The sequence below is a fragment of the Theobroma umbraticum genome, unplaced genomic scaffold (assembly GCF_002168275.2).
Source record: "Theobroma umbraticum cultivar Fairchild unplaced genomic scaffold, ASM216827v3 scaffold_95.0, whole genome shotgun sequence".
NCBI lineage: Eukaryota > Viridiplantae > Streptophyta > Magnoliopsida > Malvales > Malvaceae > Theobroma > Theobroma umbraticum.
The window spans coordinates 5,860,476-5,883,435 of record NW_018397257.1 but is presented as its reverse complement, the minus strand read 5'-3'; the positions used below and the strand labels follow the sequence as shown (position 1 = coordinate 5,883,435).

Below are 22,960 nucleotides of genomic sequence, written 5' to 3'. Positions count from 1 at the left end.
AATAATACCCGAATGTGACCAAGCTTTGTGTAATTTCCTAAATAAAACCATGCCCAAACCACTTGCATGATGTTTTGCGGTCTCACAACCGAAACCTGGAAGAATTGAGCAAAATAATTCCATACTTGACATGCAACAGGGCTCAAGCACATCAAACAACATTTCCTCTAAATGGATGTGTTGGCATTTTGATGCCAATTGAAATCCCTTGGCCTTTAACCTTATATGTATAGGCAACCAATCATGTAGAACTCGCCAAAAAAGAGAAAAAGATTGTTAATGGGATGCTTCTATGCCAAACAAGATCAAATTCATTACTTATGGGCTGCTTTTCGCGAATCAATTCCTATGCACTTTTAATAGTAAAGTTTCCATTAGAAGTGGGAATCCAGTTAGCTTGTACAGTGATGCTCCAAAGTATGTAATTGACAGCTTTTTATGTGCAAACCTTGTCACTGACTGAATAATCTGGAGCCTAGAATTAGTTCCTTTATTGTTAATAATAAAGCAACTCTTTTGTTAATTAATTCTCTGTCCAGAAGCTAATTTATATTTCTGTGAAAAATTCATGATCCTCCCAAGTGCTGTGCGGTTTCCATCTGTAAATATGACAATGTCATACGCAAATGATAAGTGGCTAATGGCCATTGAACATCTTGAATAATAATGTAGTGATGGATATTGTTCAAATAAATTATTCAACCCCCTAGATAAGTATTTCGCTGCCCAAATAAAAAGCAAAAGGGATATAGAGTCACTTTGTCGCAGCCCTCTTTCGAATTTAAGAAAACCTACCAAGGTGCCATTGAGGAGCAGAGAGAATCAACAGTTTGAGATACATCTTTGAATCATATCAACCCAATGTTCAGAAAATCCAAAGTGCCTCAATACAGTGTATAAAAGCTCTCAATCTAGCCAATCATATGCCTTTATCATGTCGAGTTTCAATGCCACATTTCCTCCACGTACTTTCTAATCAATCAGATGAATTAATTCCTGTACCAATTAAGATATTGTTGCTAATGAGCCTCCCACTTACAGAATCACTTTGATCATTTGAAATGAGATTAGGCAACAGTTTTGCTAAACAATTAGCACTTAATTTGGTAATTATTTTCTTAAGTACAGTGCATAGGCTTATAGGACAAAAGTCCTTCCAATGTGAGGGAGAGGAATTTTTGGCAGCAATGTACTAGTATAGTTGAAGTTACTCCCCTTGGCAATGCTGCACCATGAAAAAAGTCCCTAACCACCTCCAATAAATCTTTGGATATTATATTCCAACAAAACTGACAAAATAGTGAAGAAAAACCATCCGGATTGCGACACTATTTTTGTCGAAACCAAAGACAACATCTTTCACTTCTTGCAAAGTTGGGGTTGCACATAAAAGATTGTTATCATCTGCAAAAAATAACAGAAGGAATTAGTGAAGCATTAAACCAGGAAAGTTCACATTCCTCCGACTTCATGAGGTTAGAGGAAAATTCCACTGCTGAAGATTGCATTAGTGAAGGCTCCTCAATTAAATTTCCATCACTATCCTGAATTCTGAAAATATGATTTTGAATCTGTTTTTTCTGCACCCTGAAATGGAAAAATTTAGTGTTTCGTTACACTTCCACTATCCATTTTACACCAGATTTCTGCAGCCAGAAAAGTTCTTCAGTGCTAAAATTATGGTTGAGTTCGGCATATGCTAGATCCATGCCTTCCTTATTCTTTGTGGCTTGTTCATCATGCTACATAATCTCACATTCGGTTGCCTTTTTTCTACTATTCGCACCTTAGAAAAAATATCACTAATACTGCATTGTTCCAACGTCTTAAACCACTCTTAAGCCGATGCTGCTTCAAACAAAATACTACAGTTCCAAACCATGTATAGGCATGCTCCAATTTTTTTCCACAAAGTTTATAAATAATGATGTTTAGTCCAAGCATGTACAAACCGAAATGAAGATGGACCCCTTGCTGTTAAGTTTGAGCATGAAACAAGTAATAGACAATGATGAGAACCCTCCCTTGCTAGGTGTTGCACCCATGTAGCAGAAAATAATTCAGCCCATTCCACATTACAGAAAACCCGATCAAGCCTCTGAAAAATGAAATAATTAGCCCAACTGTACGGATTACCTTCATATCCTGCATTCGAAAGGTCACAATCCATTATGGTTGACCGTCTAAATTCAAATCCTTTGTCCTAATTCCTGTTTCAAATTTCACAAATTATCTGGTCTTTTTATTATTAAGTTAATAAATGCTTGATTTTAATTTTTTTCTCTCTTTCTTTATTCACAGCCGACACCCTTCTTCCTTGAAGCCCTCCCCTCGTGCTTTCCAATCCCCATCTAACATAACCCCAAAATTACAATTGTAATTTTTTGGAGACATGCCCGTCATCTATTTAATCCATATTTTTTTTTGTTTTTTGAAACCCTAATTGCCAACACAAACAAACTACCTTTGCCACCATAGCTGGTCCAAGAAACTGGTAATTGTGATTATCTAGCTTTGGTTTTGAAAGCTCCAAATTTAACTCTTGCCCATAACTTGGATACTTCTCCTTTTGTTGTTATTGTTCTTCTTCATCTGTAGTCAACCACAGTTGCCTTCTTCAAGGGACTCTGCGTTGGCCTTAACTTGAAATTCACTATATTTAAAATCCAGAGATGGGAATATTGTAATAAAGTTATTTTTGCAACTCTGGGGCCATTTTAAAATCCAAGAGTCGGACGTTCACCCAAGAGCTCATCTTTTACTCTTATTCTCAGAGCTCAGGTACTAAATTTTCAGTTAATTTTTTTTTGGTAAGAAGAAAATATAATCTTTTTTTTTTGTAATTCTTTTGTTTTATGTTTATTTAATTAAAAAATAATTAATTAAAAACCCAAAAAACAGCTCAAATCATTTTTACTTTAATTGAACACACAAAAAACAAAAGGATTATATAAAAAAAAGTTCTTATTGTGTTTTTATAAAAAATTAATTAAAAATTTAATATTGTAACTTCTTTTAAGCATATAGAAGTAATCTCAAGGTGGTATATAACAAAATGTCATCATAAGGGGTTTATGTGAAATTTACAAAAAAAAAAATTATGCAAAGTACTGCAATTGAACTCTTTTGTAGAATTTATTTGTAACAAGAAAAAGGAAATGTAATCTTTGCCATTAAAGACCTTTTGTCAATAGAGAAAGAGGGAAAAAACAGAAGAGAGAAAGAGAAAAAAAATATTAATTAATAATAAAAAAAATACATGACAATATAGGAAAATTGAGACAGAAGATTTGAATTCCATCTAAATACCATTGTCAATGGTGATGTTCCCACATTAAATCTATAATATGAAGAAAGGTAGATAGGTCTCATCATAATAGCAAATTTTGTTTTCAACGGAAACTTTGCAACTCTACAACTTTTGGGCTATTGAGCAAGGGAAACAAAGGAGAAACTTTTGGACTATTAAAAGCATGGCAGTTCAAACATCAACTACTCAATTACTCTCTTTAGGAACTGAAATATATATTTGAACTCTTTGTCAAGTAGTAATCAGTGGCTTGAACTCAATTATCATTCACGAAAGACTTAAATGCAAGCTTTTGGAGAATAAAAGTGTGTCAAAGAACCATGCACCCATTGCTATATAAAATCTTGAGAATTCAGGATCAAATATTATTGAGTCTAATATTAAAATTTTAATTAATTTGGAGCGTAGTGATATCTTTTGTACTATATATCAGGCAAATCTATTTACAATGGTGTAACAATTTATGACTACATATTACATTTTTGTGAAATTCATGCTCTTTCGTTTCATATAGAATTAAATTACCTTTTGTTTCTCTCTGCTTCGGGTCACATCCGATCCCATATTCCTTTTTTAAGGCATTAATTTGTTTAATCATGTTTCACCTTCCTTTTATCTGAATTGCTCAATAATTGTAATGCAATGGAGTAAAATTCACGAGTGAATGGCAAGAAACTAATCTATTAGTATTTTCTCAAGAACAAAAAGTGTACATATCGAATACGACAACCCTTGTGCATGTTCACCTAGTTATCAACCATGATTGAACTCATAAATACCAGATGTGTTTGGATGGTGGGAAAGTAAAAGAAAATAAGGTAGAAGCAAGCAACTATTTTACTCTTCATGTTTGGAATTTTTATAATGGGGGTAATTGAACAGGGTTTGGAGTTTTACACAAACATAAATTTAACTCGTTAATAAGTATACATATTTTAAAAAAGCTGAAGTTGAATATATTTAAAAAAAATAAAAAATATTTGAAATATTTGAATCAAACTGTTTCAAAAACTTATTTTCAAAATTCATTTTAACTTCATAAGCTTAAGTTTGGCACAAGGCGGATATTAACTTCGCAAGCTTGCTTAATTTAGTGAAATGAAAACTCAAAATAACTGCAGAAGAAATAAAATTTCTATACACTAAATTGATTCCCATATTTTTTTATATTGATTATCTTCGATTATACAATTAAAGGTAATTGCTTCTCTCTCCGGAAATTTCACCTTGTTTTTTTCTAAAATTCAAACCAGACTTCTAAAATAGAATTTCAAATATTAATTATTGTGATATTTTTAAAGAACATTAATTTCTCTATTTAAAATGGTCTTTCTAAAATGAAACGCAAAACTAATAGTAGCAGTTTTTTAGGAAATAAGATAATTAATTAACCGAAGATATAACTCTTAATGATTTAATGTATTGTTTAAGATCAAAGCAATCTTTGAATTTAAGATCACCGGCCAATTTTTAAAAAGAATTAGTAACATTTTGAATCTTTTCTGAATTCTAGATTAATTATTTATGTAAAAGTTGCGAATTTTAAGCTGTGTTGTCAGTGAGTTCCGTCTTTGACACTCTTACCCCAGCTTAGAAAAGATTGAAATCCCATTAGTTGGTGCAATTTGGTTTGAAGAAAGTGGAAAATTTAGCTATAAAAGAGTTACAAGCGAATTCAATGAGTAAACACTCCTTGCCTTATTCATCAAAATTTCGTCATTCCTGCAAACTTACCAGAGTCTCGCGCATTCCAAACATTGATGTGGTAGGTCTCACGTGCTCTAACCTAACTCTGCCTTCAATTAATTTTCTTGTGTATAAATTTCACATTACCCCAAGCTAATTCTCCATGGCACTTGACACATTGCTCCTTCGGGAGCTCACAGCAGCAGCTATTCTCTTCTTTATCACACGTTATTTCATTCGTTCGCTTCTCAGAAAATCAACCAGAACGCTTCCCCCTGGCCCAAAAGGGTGGCCGGTTGTGGGTGCTCTTCCACTACTAGGGTCCATGCCGCATGTCACACTGGCCAAATTAGCCAAAAAATATGGACCTCTCATGTACCTGAAAATGGGAACATGCAACATGGTGGTGGCCTCAACTCCAGATGCTGCTCGAGCTTTCCTTAAGGCCCTTGACTTGAATTTCTCCAATCGACCCGCTAATGCTGGTGCCACCCACCTAGCTTATAACTCTCAAGACATGGTCTTTGCGGACTATGGTCCAAGGTGGAAATTGCTTCGTAAACTGAGCAATCTGCACATGCTTGGTGGTCAAGCCCTAGAGGATTGGGCACAAGTCCGTGCCGTTGAGCTAGGCCATATGCTTCTAGCTATGTGCGAATCTAGCCAAAAGGGTGAGCCAGTGGTTGTGCCAGAAATGTTGACGTATGCCATGGCCAATATGATCGGCCAAGTGATCCTCAGTCGACGAGTTTTCGTGACGAAAGGGTCAGAGTCCAATGAATTCAAAGACATGGTGGTGGAGCTCATGACCTCTGCCGGTTTTTTCAATATCGGTGACTTTATACCGTCCATTGCATGGATGGATTTGCAAGGGATTGAACGTGAGATGAAGAAATTACATAAAAGATGGGATGTGCTGTTGACAAAGATGATGGAAGAGCATGCGGTAACAGCTCATGAGCGGAAGAGTAAGCCTGATTTCCTTGATATTATTATGGATAACAGAGAAAACTCTGAAGGGGAAAAGCTCAGTTTGACCAATGTCAAGGCTCTTCTCTTGGTAAGTTGTTTTGGCAGAGTTAAGTTGTCTTTTGGCTCTGAAAGCTACCTATTGAATATATATATATATATATATATATATATATATATAAACCATGTGAAGATTAAAACTTATATTACAAGCATGTTTCTTGCCTTTGAGACAATACTGGAGTTAGTAATGTCTAATGAAGATCAAAACTTTTACTTCAAACGTTGTAGAACATATTTTCAACGTTCCATCTTCTAATTCCTATTTGTCTTTCCATTGCCAGAATCTATTCACTGCTGGCACGGACACATCCTCTAGCATAATCGAATGGGCATTAGCTGAAATCATGAAAAATTCTACCATACTCAAAAAAGCTCATGACGAGATGGATAAAGTCATTGGCAGAAACCGAAGGCTCCGAGAATCTGACATACCCAAACTGGCATATTTTCAAGCCATATGCAAAGAAACATTCCGAAAACATCCATCGACTCCCTTGAACTTACCCCGAGTTTCCTCCCAAGCTTGTGAGATTAATGGCTACTATATCCCAAGAAATACTAGACTTAGTGTCAACATTTGGGCAATTGGTCGTGACCCTGACGTTTGGGATAATCCACTAGATTTCACCCCTGAAAGATTTATGAGTGGGAAAAATGCCAAAATCGATCCACGAGGAAACGATTTTGAGCTAATTCCATTTGGTGCTGGAAGAAGAATCTGTGCTGGAACCAGGATGGGCATTGTGCTAGTTGAGTACATTTTAGGCACATTGGTGCACTCTTTCGAATGGATCCTACCAAACGGTGGGGAACTAAACATGGATGAGGCCTTTGGCCTTGCGTTGCAAAAGGCTGTGCCTCTTTCAGCCATGGTTCGCCCACGGCTCGCCCCAAGCGCTTACGTTTCCTAAGCTCAACGATCCTAATGCCAAGCCCCAAATTCTATCCAGCCAGATGGCTTATATATGATCATTTTTTTCGTAGTTGTTTTGGTCAAGGCATCTGAAATTGAAGAATGAAGTATTTTTCAATTGAAGCTATGTTTAGTTTCAAATATTCTAGGCTTTCTTGTAAGCTAACGAATTACAATGAATAATTGCCTTTTTTTATTATATAGTCGGCATCCTAAGAGTTAGTTATAGAACAAATATAGTCTAGTATACATACTGTTTTATTGATATACGAAATTATCTCTTCCATGATGGTATATTGATTAAAAAAATTTAAATGTCAAAAAAATGGAAAGAAGGAGTTTGGTATCAGGGTATCTACCCACGTTCTCTATGTACTTAATTAAATTACATTGCAGTGTTTGTTTTGAAATAAATCAACACAATATAAGATTGTAATGCAATCGCATTACAACCAATGAATATAATGTGATTGCGCTGAAAAATCAATAAAATCTTAAATTACAACTTACTCTACAATATTCTCAAACTTGATTTGATATTTTTGTCTTTTTTTCAATAATTAAAATTCTAAAATTTAATTTTTATCACTTCAAAAAAATTTAAAAAATTAGAAATTTTTTGAAATTTTTTCATAAAAATCTACAAATTTTGAAAACCATAAAAATATTTTTCAATACTTAGAAATTCTGATAAAGTTTATAAAATAAAAAATTAATTATTAAAAAAATTCTAAAATGATAAAAAATAATTTTTTATTTTTAAGAAATTATAAAAGATTAGAAAATCCATAAAATAAAACATATATTTAGTTCATTTTAGAATAAAATAGAAGATATTTTTTTATGCTCATAATTTTTTAAAATTATAAAAAATATTTACTCTCTGTAATTTTTAATTAACTTTTAAAAATAAAAAATATTTCTTTTTTACTTTCAATTATTTTTAGAAAATCTCTTTTGAGTTTTTATATTTTTGTTTTTTTCCAAAAAGAATTATTTCTATTTGTAATGTTTTAGGAATACTTTCACATAATAATAATAACAATATATATTAAAATTTTCAAAAATACATTTTAATACATAAAAGTAATTTTGAAAATTAACATTACATTCCCAATAAAGTGTTTGTAAACCAAACACTGTAATTATATCTTCTCAACATTAATCACACTTTGCTTAAAATATCAAATGCTGTAATGTTATTTTACCCGTGATAACATTCCTTGCAATGTAATTACATTATAAGGCACCAAATACAGCCAAAATGTCTAGAAAAATAGATTTGTGACATGATCATAAATCACTTACGTCATGATTTAGGTATAATTTTCAAATAAACCCCTAAACTATTCAAAAAAATTCAAATAAATACTTATTCTTTTATTACGTTTAATTAAGTCTTTATACTTTTATTTTGGATGAAATAAACTCTTGTGACTAATAGTAGAATAATTATCATTAATCAAAATGTCAATTGCTATTTTATGTCCATATGGTGCTGACATGATATTGGTATAAAAAGTGAAAAATATGATATGATCATGTCATCATATCACATTAACAAACCATGTTATCATCATTATGATATGTCAACAAGCATTAGTGCCATGTTTCATAGAACGATAAGTAATATTTTGATTAAGTCAATCATTAATAATAAATATTTATTTGATTCAAAATAAAAATATAAGGACTTATTTAGCTAAAAATAAAAGGAGAAAACTTGATTAAACGTAATAAAAGTATGTGAGCTTATTGAAAATTTTCTGAATAGTTTAAGTATTTTGTTAAATATCATGCCCCATAATTTATTTGACATTGAAATAACTTTGTTTGTTAGGTATTTACTTAGTACTTCTTGCAATCATATTAATTAAATGAATTTTCACTCTCATCCATGAATGTAAAATCCCATCTTAAACTCCACAAATGAAAAAAGTGTATTTAAAATTTAATTTGATAAAATGAATAAATTTCAGTTTTTTTCATAAAATAACAAATGGTCATATTGTCTTTGAATAAGGAATTATTAAGGTAATTATCAAGTTTAATCGAATTGAGTTTACATAATTGGATTATTTTTCAAGTAGAAGTGAAGTACCCAAAAACAAAAACTTGACTGAACTCAAGCCTTAAAAGTTTTGAATTGCGGTGATACGTCACTTGGTCAACTCGAATATTGTTAAATATTTACATATATCAAAAGTTGTCCCTAAATAAACTAATTGGTTGACATTTGTATAGTCTAATTATTTGATACATGGTGACTTGATTTGGGTTGAATTGTCCCTAGAGCATGTGTGGTATTTTGTTATTTGTTGAGGGTGTATATTTGATTTGTTTTACTGATGAAGTTTTGGGTATTTTGAAAGATATTGAGGATGATTTTGTCTGTTTATGTTTACTTCAACATATTATTTAATAATATAGATTTTTAAATAAAATATACATTTTTATATTAATTTATTAATTAAAAGAACATATAGCTTCAATATATTGCTTAATAATATAGATTTCGTTTGCTTATGAGGTTCTTTGTTTAGTTTTCTCCAAGTCATAGAAATTGGTTGTTGGGTTTCTTTCTTTTATTCTTACTTTTGGTCAATTTTTGTTTTTTAATGTTTTCGGATTGATGGATTTTAGTTTGCATGTAATTGATTTTTGCTTTTGTTCCTCATTGCGATTTTTTTATTTGTTGCTCATTGATGATTGTATGTTATTTGTTTTATTTTGTTTAATTATCATTATTAATTTTGAAGATATTTTATTTATGTTGATTTTTAAGACATCTTAAATGAGAGACTATGGGGAGCATGATTTGTTAGAAAGAAAAAAAAAAGGAAAAAGAAAAGCTGAAACATAGTTAGACAAGTATTTTCTTTTTTGTAATTTTTTGATATTAAATTCTCTATTTAGTTATTCTCTCTTTTTAATTTTTTGTTATTATTTCTTAATATTTTATTTCTTTACTAATAATATTTACAATTTGTCTTTTTTCCAAAAAATTGTCATACAAGAAAACATTAATTACCGATTGTTGTTGCCTTTTTTATACATGAATTTTTCTATTTTTTAAGTTGATTTGGTTTTTAGATTAATTTCTTGGAATGCGATTAATTAGTGTTGCTTTATTTTGTTGTACAATCTCAATTTTTACAGGTTCAAGATAACTTCCAATTATAATTGTTTCAAAGGTATTTTATATATTATTCTTATTTTATATCTCAATTTCATGATTTTCTGTTTATTCAAGTTTTATTATTTGTGTTCTTTATTATTTTTATTCTTATAATATTGTTGCTTTCATACAGAAACTAGTAACTTTTCATCTAGGTTCTTAAATTTTTTCTTTGATTTTTATCTTATATAATTAGGTATATGGTTATACTTTTCTATTGTAAACAATAATTTACTTGCATTTTTAACTTAAGTTGTATCAATTATTGATTTGTTTTACCTATTACTCATCTTATCTCATATACATCACATAAGCTTATTTTAAATTATCTTTTGAGTAAGAATATGTCCTTTACTAAAAATATATTCCTTAATTTACATGTTTGTCATTATTAGTTTGCTATATGTTTTTCTTTCAACTCATTTAATATTTTTTTTGTAATTAATTTTTGAATATTCAAAAATTTCATAGATAAGTGTATTTTTACAAAATATAATATTAGTTAACCATTCACTTTATAAATGTATATTATTAAAACCATACTAATAGAATATTATCAAGTTATAGATTTAGTGAGTTTTGACATTTGGTTAGTATTTCTCCTTTTTTTTTAATTTTTATTAATGTTTAATTTCTTTACTGATTATAGTTACAATTTTATCATTTTTTTAGAAAAACATTGTCGTGTAAACAAATATGAACTACCAATGGTTTTTTTTAATGAATGAATTTTTTCTTTTTTTAAAAATTGATGTGATTTTTTGATTAGTTTTCAAGAATGCAATTGATTAGTATTATTTTAATTTTACAAGGTTTTTATGGGTTTCTCTTTCTAGAATTGTTTGTCTTTTTCTTCTTTAGTGTTTCCGCTTAGGTTTTTCTCTTCATCCGTTTCTTCCTCATTTTCTTTGTTTTCTCTTTCTATTTCTTTTCATTTTCTAAACTTATTTATCCTTTAAACCAAATCTCTAATTTGTTTACTATATTTGTTATTTCTGTTTTCACTTTAAACTTTTTTACATATAACTAATTTATATATATATTTAGCACTCGAGTATTTAGTTCATTGTTAAGTACTTGATCCTTCTACTTAAAAAATAAAGTTCTAAGCTCTCTTTTTCGAATTATAAAATATATATATTTAATTTTTTAACTTATTTTGTTTTTAATAAGAAAAATAATACCATTTACGAATTTTGATATGTGTTTTCAATACTATAATAGTCTTCAAGTTAACTCGACATATAACCATCAAAATATCTATTGATTTTTAGATATTTATTTTTACAAATTACAATGTAATTTCATGTTTATAAATGATACGTTGATTTACTATTTATTTTTAGATAATTATATTTATTATTAATATAAATTAATTTTATATTTTATTCATAAATCAAATAATTGTATCCTAAACGCATGGCACGGATTACACTCTAGTATGCATAATAAGAACCCCTTTTGCCAAGTAAACGTAATGTGCGTTTGGTCAGAACAGCTGACAGCACAAGTTTCAACATAAAACAATTCAATATTGAGCTTGCGACACCTGCACTATTCATGCATAAAATTATACCTGACACCTCACACAATCACTTAGGACACAATTCATCAATTTCTTGACGGCTACATAACATGCATGAAAGTCGTATTAACACCTGCCACCCTTAAACATTGATTATAACCAAGCCATAAGCAAACTTAGGGCACAATGCTAGGAACAATATTTTAATGTAGTTCTTTAGCAATCAAAGTTGTTCATTTAATCTAAGTCAATAGAATTAGTTCTTTATTCATTAAAAAATAGATTTAATTAGTGTACTATATTAATTAAAATAAAAAGAAAATATATTCGCTATTATTTAATTTATTTTTTTTTTCATTACTTACCTGTCGCAATTAAATTATGCCACAAGTATCTTTTAATTCTACAAAAGCTTTTACTACACCGGCTCAAATAATGAGTTTTTTTTTCTTAGTCAAAGAAAATTTTTTCCAATATTAGAAACTAATACGAACTGATAATTCAAATAAGGAAAGTTAGTTGTTCATAGACACAATAAAATCAGAATATATTCGAGAAAAAAAATTCATAAAACACTTGCCATCAAATTGTACTACCACCATGTATAACCTCAACTTTGGTTAAGAAATCAGCGAAAGCATTAATTTTTCTAAAAGTATGCATAAACTAATATCACCAATAGTTTTTCTTAGATTATTGATTTCATTTAAAATATTCCATTTATACTATGGTCTTGAATGCTTGTTGCACACCTAAGAGATAACCACTTTAAAGTCAAGTTCAACAAGAAGAGACTTCTTCTCAACCCCATACAATGAACTGAAAAGTTAGAGTAAAATTACAATCTTCTATTTCGAGAGGAGTAAACAAAATTCCAATCACAGAGCTAGATGAGTCTCATAAAAGCCCTTCATTACCTGCAAGATTTGGTTTACCCCTAGCAAAATCATCGATGTCAACAAAAACATATTCATCCATGAAACTGATATTCTAGATTTTACTACATGACAAATAGGTTGAGAATCCCATGGATTAGATCCCCACCCAAACTCATCAAAGCTGTTATTACCTACAATCATCTTAATACAAAACATTGATCTCATCTAAATCATAAAAAATATTTCTTCTCCATCTCATCTTTTACCATTAAAAATAGTATCATTCCTTGCAATTCATAAAAAGCCAAAAGGTAGCTTCACACATTGCTAAAAATATCTACTTCAAGACACCAAGGATCATCATATCCTCGCAAGATTTCATGAAAATTTTCATAGAATTTGGAGTAATCCACAATGGTCCCTACCACTTAAAAATATAACTCTAAACAATCCAAACTTATAATAACATCAAATAAGAATATGATTACAACCCTCCTCAAATAAGTCATACCAAATGCATAGATTGTTAGGATATTCTTGATTTGTAGTTTGACTAAAGTAGTTTAATTCTAGTTAAATTTATATACTTTGTTGAGCAAGCCTTTAAATCTAATATGACTTGGATAATATATCTTATTTGTCCTAAGGTAAGATTATTAGACTTGGACTCATAAAAAGATCCTATGGGGTTAAAGAATATAAAATACCTAGATTTAGAAAAAGTGATTTAGGTGTAAGTGAGATAAGGGTTGTGAGTTTGAGACTGTTATTGTAATCTCTTGATTTTTCTCTTAGTAAATTGTTCTCTATTATTGTCCTCATGGACGTAGGTCATTAGAAGATCAACTACATAAATTCTTGTGTTCTTATGGGTATGCTTGATTTCTATCTTTCTTTATTCTATTATTGGGTAAGATAGACAACTCTTTAGAGATTATTTCACAGTTATCATAACAAACTAGAATAAAAGCTTCAAGGACTTAAGTAAATATGAATCTCACAATGCTAACTTTGTGGATCCAGTATGAGATTTAAAAATTTGATGGAAGAAATGATTGTAGCCTGTGGTGCGTTAAATGCATGCATTGCTAGTGTAACAAGGATTGTTAAAGGCATAGGAAGGAAATGATCATCTTTCCTCGAATCTATTTAATGGTGAGAAAAATGACTTCACAAAGGAAGCACATGGTACTATTCTCCTAACTTTATCTGACGAGGTGATAAAAGAAGTGACGATTGAATAATTTTCAACTATAGTGTAGCTTAAACTTAAAGGTATTTATATGACTAAATCCCTGAAGAATTGGTTTTATATGAAGCAATGATTGTATACTCTCAAAATGTGTGAAGATACGTTCATTAATACTCACATTGATGAATTTAACAATGTAATTGTTGATTTAAAGAATATCAATGTTAAAATTGATGTTAAAGACATAGCCTAATTCTTCTATGTTCTTTGGCTCCATTATATGAAAACTTTGTAGGTACTATGTTATATGACCAAGAGATACTCACTCTTGAAGATTTAAGGGAATTTTTAAATTTCAAGAAATTGAAGAAGAAAGTTAATGGTACTAGAGTGAAAATCAAGCAAAAAGCTTGATTATGAATAGAAGAATAGATGGAGAGAAGGGCATAGACAAAAAAAGAAAATCTAGAGCAAAAGGGAGGACTTATTAAAATTATGGCAAGAAAAGGGCACTTCTAACAAAACTATACCAAATTCAAGGATGATATAAAGACCAATAAGTTTAAGAATGCTGTAAACATGGTAGAACATGACTGATACTTTTGAGGAAGCTGATAGTGTTTTTGTAGTTACCAAAATATATGGATTTTGGATTTGACTTGTTGCATCCACATATGTTCTAGGTGTGATTGGTTTATAACTTATCAATCTGTTGACATGGGCACTGTTTAAGAAATCATTTCTCTCTCAATTGTTGTGATTGGCACAATTCAAATCAAGATGTTTGATGGTATGGTAAGGACACTTGAGGTGAGACATGTCTCTGACATAAAAAATAATTTGATATCCTTGAGTTTGTTAGATTAGAAGGGCTACAAATGGGGTGGCCAAAATACTATCTTGAAGGTATCTAAATAAGCCTTAACTATCATAAAAGGCAAGTAATCTAGTGACCTTTGTTGCCTAGTAGCAAACACGGTTATTGGAATTGCGTTTGTAGTCTCATCCAATGATCTTGATGATAATGTTACATGTTTATGGCAAATGAGATTGGATTATATGAGTGACAACGGGACACCAAAGTTGTGTAAGCATGGTTTATTGCATAGTCAAAAGATTGGGAAGCTAGATTTCTGTGAGCATTACATCTATGGCAGACAACATAAAGAGAAATTTAACACTACAACTCATTGAACCAAAAGTACAGTAGACTATATCCATTCAAATTTGTAAAGTCTTTCTCTAATGGCATCAAAAGGTAAATCATTATACATGAGGACCTTTATTGATGATTTTTCAAGAAAGGTGTGGACGTATTTTTTGAAGGCTAAGAATGAAGTGTTTACCACCTTTTTGCATTGCAAGGCATTGATCAAGAAGGGGATTGGGAAAAGAACTTAGAGCTTTTGAGCAAACATTGGCTTGGAATTTTGAAAAGGTGAGTTTGGTCTAATTTGTGAGAATGAGGAAATCTTTAAACATTGCACTATCATCAAAACATCACACCAAAACGATATTGTAGAGAAAATGAAAAGAACACTTTTAGAGAGAGCAAGATGCATGCTCTTTAATGTTAGCCTACTTAAAGTATTCTTGATAGAAGCTATCAATATGGCTTGCTACTTGATAAATCAGTCTCCATCAATTGTAATTGAATTTAAGACACCTGAGGAAGTTTGGTTTAGTAAACCTATTGATTACTCTATATTAAGAGTATTTGGCGGTCCTGTTTATGCTTATGTGAGTGGTAATAAACTTGAGCTAAGGATAATGAAGTGCATATTCCTAAGCTATGCATATGAGGTGAAGGGTTATTGGTTGTGGCGTATTGATCATAAGTCTCTCAAGTTTATGGTGAGTCAGGATGTTACCATTGATGAGTCTGTATTACTTCATGAGATAAAGTCAAGAATTGCAATCACATCATACTAAGAAGTTGGCTAGCAGGTGGGGCTTAAAATCAATGTTCTTGGGACAATGCAAGGTGGTAGTGAAATCCAAAATGAATTGCAAGAGGTACAAGAATCGGTATCTTATATACAACAATGAAGCATTACTTGCGTCAATAGTGATTTTGATTCTTATGTTTTATCTGTGAAAGTAGAGATTAATAAGCAGGGGATGAGGTTTTAACGATGTAATGAGGGATATAGTAAAGGAATGGAAGTTTTGATGGTGCTCACCGGGTTCTTTGCACAGCAGGGAGCTGCTTTGGCTGTTTAACAGCAATGAGGGATGCTGTTATTATGGTTTCAAAGGGTGAAGGTGAGATGCTGAACGGTTGGCTGCTGAAATCGTGAATGTGGAATGAGTAAGGAGGAAGGATTGTGTTGCGATGGTATGACCTTGCATTCTCAGTTTCATAACATGAGCAACCTGTCACGACTTCGCCTTTCAATTGCTTCGCAGCTGGGCTTGAATGCTGAGAGTGACCTAACCTCTCTTCTTGGTCTAAAAATTCAAGACCAGTGAAGGCTGTGATAATGCTCTGCTGAATCCTAATGGTTTCCACTGAATGTTGATGTTTCTGGGTATATAGTGCACATATAAGAGCAGATTTATCTAGGGGTAAACTGATTTTTTTCTTCTTAGTCTTGGTTCTTCATACGGCACAAGTCACGGTGGGGAATATGTCCCACTTGGGTTGGCTGTACTACTATGATATAATAGTAGTTTTTTTAACATATTTGATGAAATGAAATCTCATATTGCCTATACAGTTAAAGTTTTTTTTTTTTTTTAATTTTGTTTCCTGAAAGCATAAACATTTCCCTCTTCATACCTCTTAACTTTATTCCCTTAAAATGGGCGTGTGATTACCTAGGGGTTGAATATTACCTAAAGAAAAGAATGTATATATAATAAGAGGAAATTTTGACTGTGGTAATTTATAAGTATATATGCATGGAAACAAATAAAGTACATAATTCATTAAATAATTTTTAAAAATTAAATAACTTAAACATAATATATATATATAATTTTCCCATCATTTTGTGGGTTTTTTCTTTTTTTCTTTTTCTTTTTTGTAAAATGTTATCAATTTTAATTAGACTTAATATAGCAACTTATAATAGAGTAAACTATTTAAATGGTTATTTAATTAAGTTTTTGAAAACATCTATTTTAGCCACCAAACTGCAAAAAGTTACACAATTGAGTCATAACTGTTTACATTTTGTTTCAATCCTTACAGTCAGCTGCCTTTTGGGGATCACTGGTAGATTACTGATTCACATCGATCCTAACCAGCATATTAGGCTGACTAATATGCCTACTTAATTTGCCATGTACAAGAAAAACGATTTTTCCACCAATAACAGTCCAAAAATCAAAGAAATACGAATAAATCTTCGAAAAAAAACCCTCATGCTTAAGAGAGAATTTTTAACTCTCAATTTTCCAATCAATTATTTCTTTAACTTCTAAACAAAGCAAATTATATATGCCAATTTTTTTTTGGATGTGAGCACTTTCCTTCCTAATTTTTCTTTAATTAATTTCTATCAAAGTCATATGCCAATTGTCATCCAACCCTTCAGCTTCAGCACTACAAATATGGTAAAGTCAAAGCTTAATTCCGCCCTATTTCCAGCAAATTTCTTGTGCACTCATCAAATAATCAGGCATTCAGCTGTAAAATTATTTACTTCCTTGTATGAACGATTTTCAGTTCTTTGAACAACCAAACTCCTTTTTTCCCTTCTGCCTATATATACCCAAGCTTGGTTTCCTTCCCTTCGCAAACAAGTTTTCTTAAGCTATATTGTCATTAGGGCAGCTGACTACCCAGAAAGCCATGTCCAGCAATAATTTTCTCCCCTTCCCTATGGAAGAAAATGCTCACATCCAAGGGAGATTCATTCAACGACGACGGAGGCAAGCTTTAGGAATGTCAATAACTACACCAGATCCCTTTGCCTACCAAAATCCATACCATAGTATGCTTTCAGCTCCTCCCTTTCATGGTTCTTTGAACAGAAACAGGCTCCTTAGCGTTCGCCGCAATAATTCCATGATCCATAAGTTCCACCAGGTTCACGCCCGGATGCGCATGGCACGTAGATTTGGCATTGGTGCACAACAAGCAGCCCGAGCTGCATTTCTGCGAAACTGTGGTCTGGTGATTACAAGGCAAATACCTGTAATAAACCATCAAGTTGTTGCTGCTGCTTTCACATGTTTTCAGGACAATACTACTTCAAATCTCCTAGAGGGATCTTGTGTAGAGATTCATGGACACGAAGACGACAAGTTGGTGGATACAGAGGAGCAAGAAGATGGACTTGACTTGAGACTCAAGCTTTAACCAGCTGTATTTTTTGGTTTTCTATATGCTGTTTAGAGATTCAACTCTACATTGTTCAAAAGAAAAATTTTCAATGCCCTTCTGTTAGATTTATAGTAATAAACTTTGAGTTTTTCATAAGTTCAGAGAAGAAGTTTAATGCAATTCAGTAAATTTTCAATGTCTAATTCTTAATTGCTGACCATCACTTTCAATTTCTTAAAAAGCAAGAAAGCTATATCTTTTGATAAAAATTTCAACAAGTCAAGCTATGGCTATATCAGAATATCTGATCACTTTTCATCCATTCATTGAAAGATATACGTACTTTAAAATTTGAAGAAGATATTACAGCCATTTTCTCTCAATTTTGAACAGATTAAATTATATAAGATAAAATTTGGCGATAATTAATTTCCCTAGTCACTTTGTATTCCATTTGGGGCCTTCAGTTTTTTCTCTTATTTCAATCCAAACACTTTTACTTACATCTTTGACTTGATCCCAATTTGAAAAATTTTTAATGGAAATTCATAGGGATGATTTAACAAATAATAAAAATATTTTAGGGAACTTGTATTGTGTTAATTTTCATACAAGAATGCTCGCATAATCAAATTGCACCGTGCTTGATTTCATACAAAATTGTTTATTGTTAAACCTATATATATATGCATTTGTATTTATGTTTAGTATTATATATATATATATTATAGTTTATATTTAAAAAAATGTTTTTTTTTTTAGAATTTGATCAACTTTTGAGTACTCAAATTAAGAATTCAGTTGAAATTCTCCTTTCTTGACATAAAAATAAAGATTCTAAACATTTGAATTTTAATGCAGATATTGGCAAAGAAAAGCATATGGTATTGTTTCACTATTATTATGTTATCATTATATTCATCACTGTATGAACAGAATGTGATAATTTGAAAGCTTCTGAAACAAGAAATATTGCAAGAAAGTGCACATAAAAGAATAAAATTTTCTGTTAGTAAGCCAACAACATGTAAGAAATAATCAAGCATACTCCTAAAAGTGGACATGAATCAAATACATCAACAACACCCATCAATTCAATCTCCAAACTATGACTAGTAAGCAGTGATCCTCTTTTTTGTGGACGCACTTACAATGTTCATAAAAGGAAGAGAGAAAGAGAGACAAGACAACTACCCAAAGCAAGCACCCCCATCGACTTTCACAATGCCTAAAGTCCCTCCTCAATAACCATATCCTGCCCCATCAATGTTCTTTTGGTCTTGTGTTTAAGTAATGTACAAGTATGCAGTATGACCCTTCACATGAATTTCTATTAAGTTCTTTTCTTTTTTCATGCACGCTTTTGTAACAAATATGCACTTCACATCAGCTCCTCCATCCATTAGCCTATCAAGGGAATATTCACAATGATTTCCTTCTCAGTTGAACCAACACAAACTCAAACGAATACATCACGCCGCTTCTTCGGGTTTGGTTCAGGGTTTCCTTTTCTCATCATTGCCACAAATTCTTCGTAGTTGATCCTTCCATCCTGCCAAAAACGTCAGACAACATTTTATCATTTATGCAATACTTGTTTAAACAAAAATGGTGTCATGCATGTGCGTTGTGCCTAGTCATTCACGATTTTAGCTTGAAATGAAGAAAAACAACTTAAATCTATTGATTTACTGTTGACGGATTTGCTTTTGTTTTTCGTTTGAAAATGGAATGGATGTTTTGCTTACATTGTCAGAGTCAACTTCTGAAAGGATTTCCTTTATGTCTCTGCCATCATGCATGCCATACTCACGGAGAGCTTGTTCTAGTTCTTCAGTCGTGATGTACCTGATGGTAGCCATATATGTATAGTTATGCAATGAATCAAAAAAACATAAAAAAATGAAATTAAAATTTAGAATCTATATTCAACTGCAGCTTTGGTTTTTTCCTCTTATTCTTATTATTATTATTACCCGCTATTGTCTTTATCAAAATGTTGGAAGGCATGGTACAGATGATCTTCTCTATCCATTCTGTTCATATGCATTGTGGCCGTGATGAACTCATCATAGTCTATGGTTCCATTTCCATCTGCATCAGCCTATTTTCAAAATATAAAAAAAATTAAGAAAATACCATGTATTTATCTCTTTTTTTAAAAAAAATACTTTAGATAAAATTGATCTTTATATAAAAGACTTACAGCCTCCATTAGTTGTTTAACTTCATATTCAGATAGTTTCGTTCCTTGCTTGGCAAGACCTTGCTTCAATTCTTCAAGTGTTATTGTCCCACTGTTATCGGTATCCATTCCCCTGAACATCTCCTTCAATCCCCTGATTTCTTCCTCTGATAAACATCCCGCAATGACCTACAATCAATTTCAGGAAAATTTGATCAGAAACAAATTTCCATGGAGGTATATATATGTGTGTGTATGTAGCAACTGGTACATTTCTTCTATTACTAGTGAAGCAATTAGACCATTAATTTTTCTTTAATTGGATAAAGGAGATTTAAATTCTACTTTTTAGAGTAGGGGATATAACGTTCATGAACTTGTTATGAATGTTTTGGGGAATTCTAATCAATGAGGGGTTGGCTATGGACTCAATACCCGCAAAGCAACTTTCTTGAACTTGTTCATTGCTTTGAACTGTTTGAGCCTGGTTAGCACTGCGTTGTCTAGAGGTGTATCAGGTGCTTCACCATCCTCTTTGATCCATGGATGGCCTGTTGATAACCATATGTATACTCCATCAGAAACATGCACAATGTCCAAAATATATAGCGGAGACAAGTTCATTCCAAGTCAGATATTCTTTTCTGTTGTGCTTTTCCAAAGCAAATAGCATGTGGACATGTGTCCAGATAACGTCATACTGAATGTAAAGGAAAAAACATTGACGCATACATACTTAGAACCTGGATGGCTGTTAACCTCTGCTTGGGATCGGAATTTAGCATCTTCCTGACAAGATCCTTTGCTTGATGTGAAATTGAAGGCCATGGATCACTTGTGAAATCAATGTGGCCACGTAAAATTGCATTGAATATCCCATGTTCAGATTCTATCAGCAAAAATAATCTTAGCTTCAAGCTTCAGGAGGACATTTACTAGGTAGGATTCTACATATAGGTACCTATATTTCATAAAAAGATCGATTAAAAAAGGAGAGAAATGAGAATGACAATATAACTTACCTGCCCAGAAGGGAGGAACACCACTTAGAAGAATATACAACATAACTCCAATACTCCATATATCGGCTTCTGGTCCATATCTCCTCTTCAAGACTTCAGGTGCAATATAATATGCACTACCAACAATATCTTTAAATACTTCACCTGTTTGGAAGGCAAAATTATTGTTCCTTGTCATTAAATGTATCACAAGAGACATATTGGTTAAAATTATCCAAGGAAATAGGAACGACTCTTAATGACAATGTTCAGCCAAAAAAAAAAATCAAAACTGAGGAAATAATCTCAACCTGGCTTGTAAAAGACTGACAGACCAAAATCCGTGGCCTTGAGTGGGGAGTTTTCGTCCTTGTTCAACAAGAGGAAATTCTCAGGCTTGAGATCCCTATGGATGACCCCCATAGAATGGCATGTGTGCACAATCTGAACAATTGTCCTAAGCAAAGAAGCGGCTGCACGCTCGGTGTAATGGCCCTTAGCAATGATCCTATCAAAGAGCTCTCCTCCAGCACATAGCTCCATCACCAAATGAACCGAATGCTTATCCTCGTAAGCTCCCTTGAGTTCCACAATGTTAGGTTGACCCGTCAAATGGTGCATGATCTGTACCTCCCTTCTGACATCCTCAATATCCTCCTTGTTAACAAGTTTCCTCTTCGCTATTGTCTTGCACGCGAATTGTTCCCCTGTTGCCTTGTTCGTACACAAATGTGTAACCCCAAACTGTCCCCTGCCCAATTCTTTGCCAATGGTGTAGGTGGATTTAATGTCTTCCATGGGGCGGCCTAAGACAGGGCCAATCGGGCTAGGTTTGGAAGGCTTGGAGGAGGCTCCCGGTGAGGGTGAAGGTTGCGAATGCCTAGGTGGATTATTGGCAGAACTCTCCTGCAGGGAAGAGCTGCTGGGGTTGTTACCATTATTATCAGGTGTGGCGTCTCCCTTTTCATTAGTGTTAGGGGCACCGGCAGGGTTGCCACGAGAGCAACAATTCCCCATTGTGGAAGGGAGATAGAGAGATGGGTGGGATTGAAGGCGCGGGTGATGGCCTTAAGCAGCTAGAGGGAGAGTTTTTCCAAATTCTGATTGGGCTGAAGAAAAGCTTGTTAGACAGAGAGAGACAATGTATAAAGTGAGGAAAGATTGTTGAAAGATTAGTACAACCAGCTTGGATTTTGGTGTAGAAATTGGAGGGGATTGATAGTGAGGGATTTTAGGATGAAAGCGCGTGTGAATTGTGGTGAAAGAGTCATTGGTGTGTTTGAAACTATTGGAAATGCAGGTGTTAAAGAGACAAAGGTCCAGAGGATTTCCCGGTCAAATATTGAAAAACCGTTCTGTCTGTTGGGGGCATCAACAAACACGACAGCTGCTGTAAAATATCAGTTGGCTTTATTCTTGTTAGCTGTAAACCAGGCTTTCCCCTACTGTCATTATTTACTGAAACAAACCTATTTGAGTTTCAGTCATCCCAGGCCATGAAAACAAGAAGCCATCAAGAGGATCCATCATTTCAACATGTTTAAGTGTTCATTATTTCCATATTTTCTACCCTTCTTATGTTGCAAGTCTAAGCCGCCCAATGCTTTCTTGAAATTTAGAATCATAAATATATTTTATCTAATTCTTTGAATAAGAAATAAATACTCTTTATCACATATATAATCAAACTTAGAAAAGAAAAACAATAGGAGGAATAAGATAGAGGTTTTGTGAATTATACTAAATTCGTGTAATACATTTTTCGTAAACCATAATTCCAAATAATC

The 22,960-nt window shown here is 32.3% G+C and overlaps 2 protein-coding genes across 2 annotated transcripts; one reads left to right on the top strand and one right to left on the bottom strand.

The window, feature by feature from the left end:
- The first annotated feature begins 5,159 nt into the window (after positions 1-5,159).
- On the top strand, positions 5,160-7,021 carry LOC110412686 (flavonoid 3',5'-hydroxylase 2-like). The gene is made up of 2 exons (XM_021423287.1): positions 5,160-6,056; positions 6,310-7,021. Exons 1-2 carry the CDS (start codon positions 5,160-5,162, stop codon positions 6,937-6,939), a joined length of 1,527 nt encoding a protein of 508 aa, XP_021278962.1. The 3' UTR covers positions 6,940-7,021.
- Positions 7,022-18,976: 11,955 nt separating this feature from the next.
- On the bottom strand, positions 18,977-22,576 carry CPK34 (calcium-dependent protein kinase 34). The gene is made up of 8 exons (XM_021423730.2): positions 21,485-22,576; positions 21,195-21,338; positions 20,909-21,061; positions 20,608-20,723; positions 20,194-20,361; positions 19,964-20,091; positions 19,736-19,835; positions 18,977-19,539 (listed from the first exon to the last, which is right to left on the bottom strand). Exons 1-8 carry the CDS (start codon positions 22,188-22,190, stop codon positions 19,447-19,449), a joined length of 1,608 nt encoding a protein of 535 aa, XP_021279405.1. The 5' UTR covers positions 22,191-22,576; the 3' UTR covers positions 18,977-19,446.
- Between the last annotated feature and the right edge of the window lie 384 nt (positions 22,577-22,960).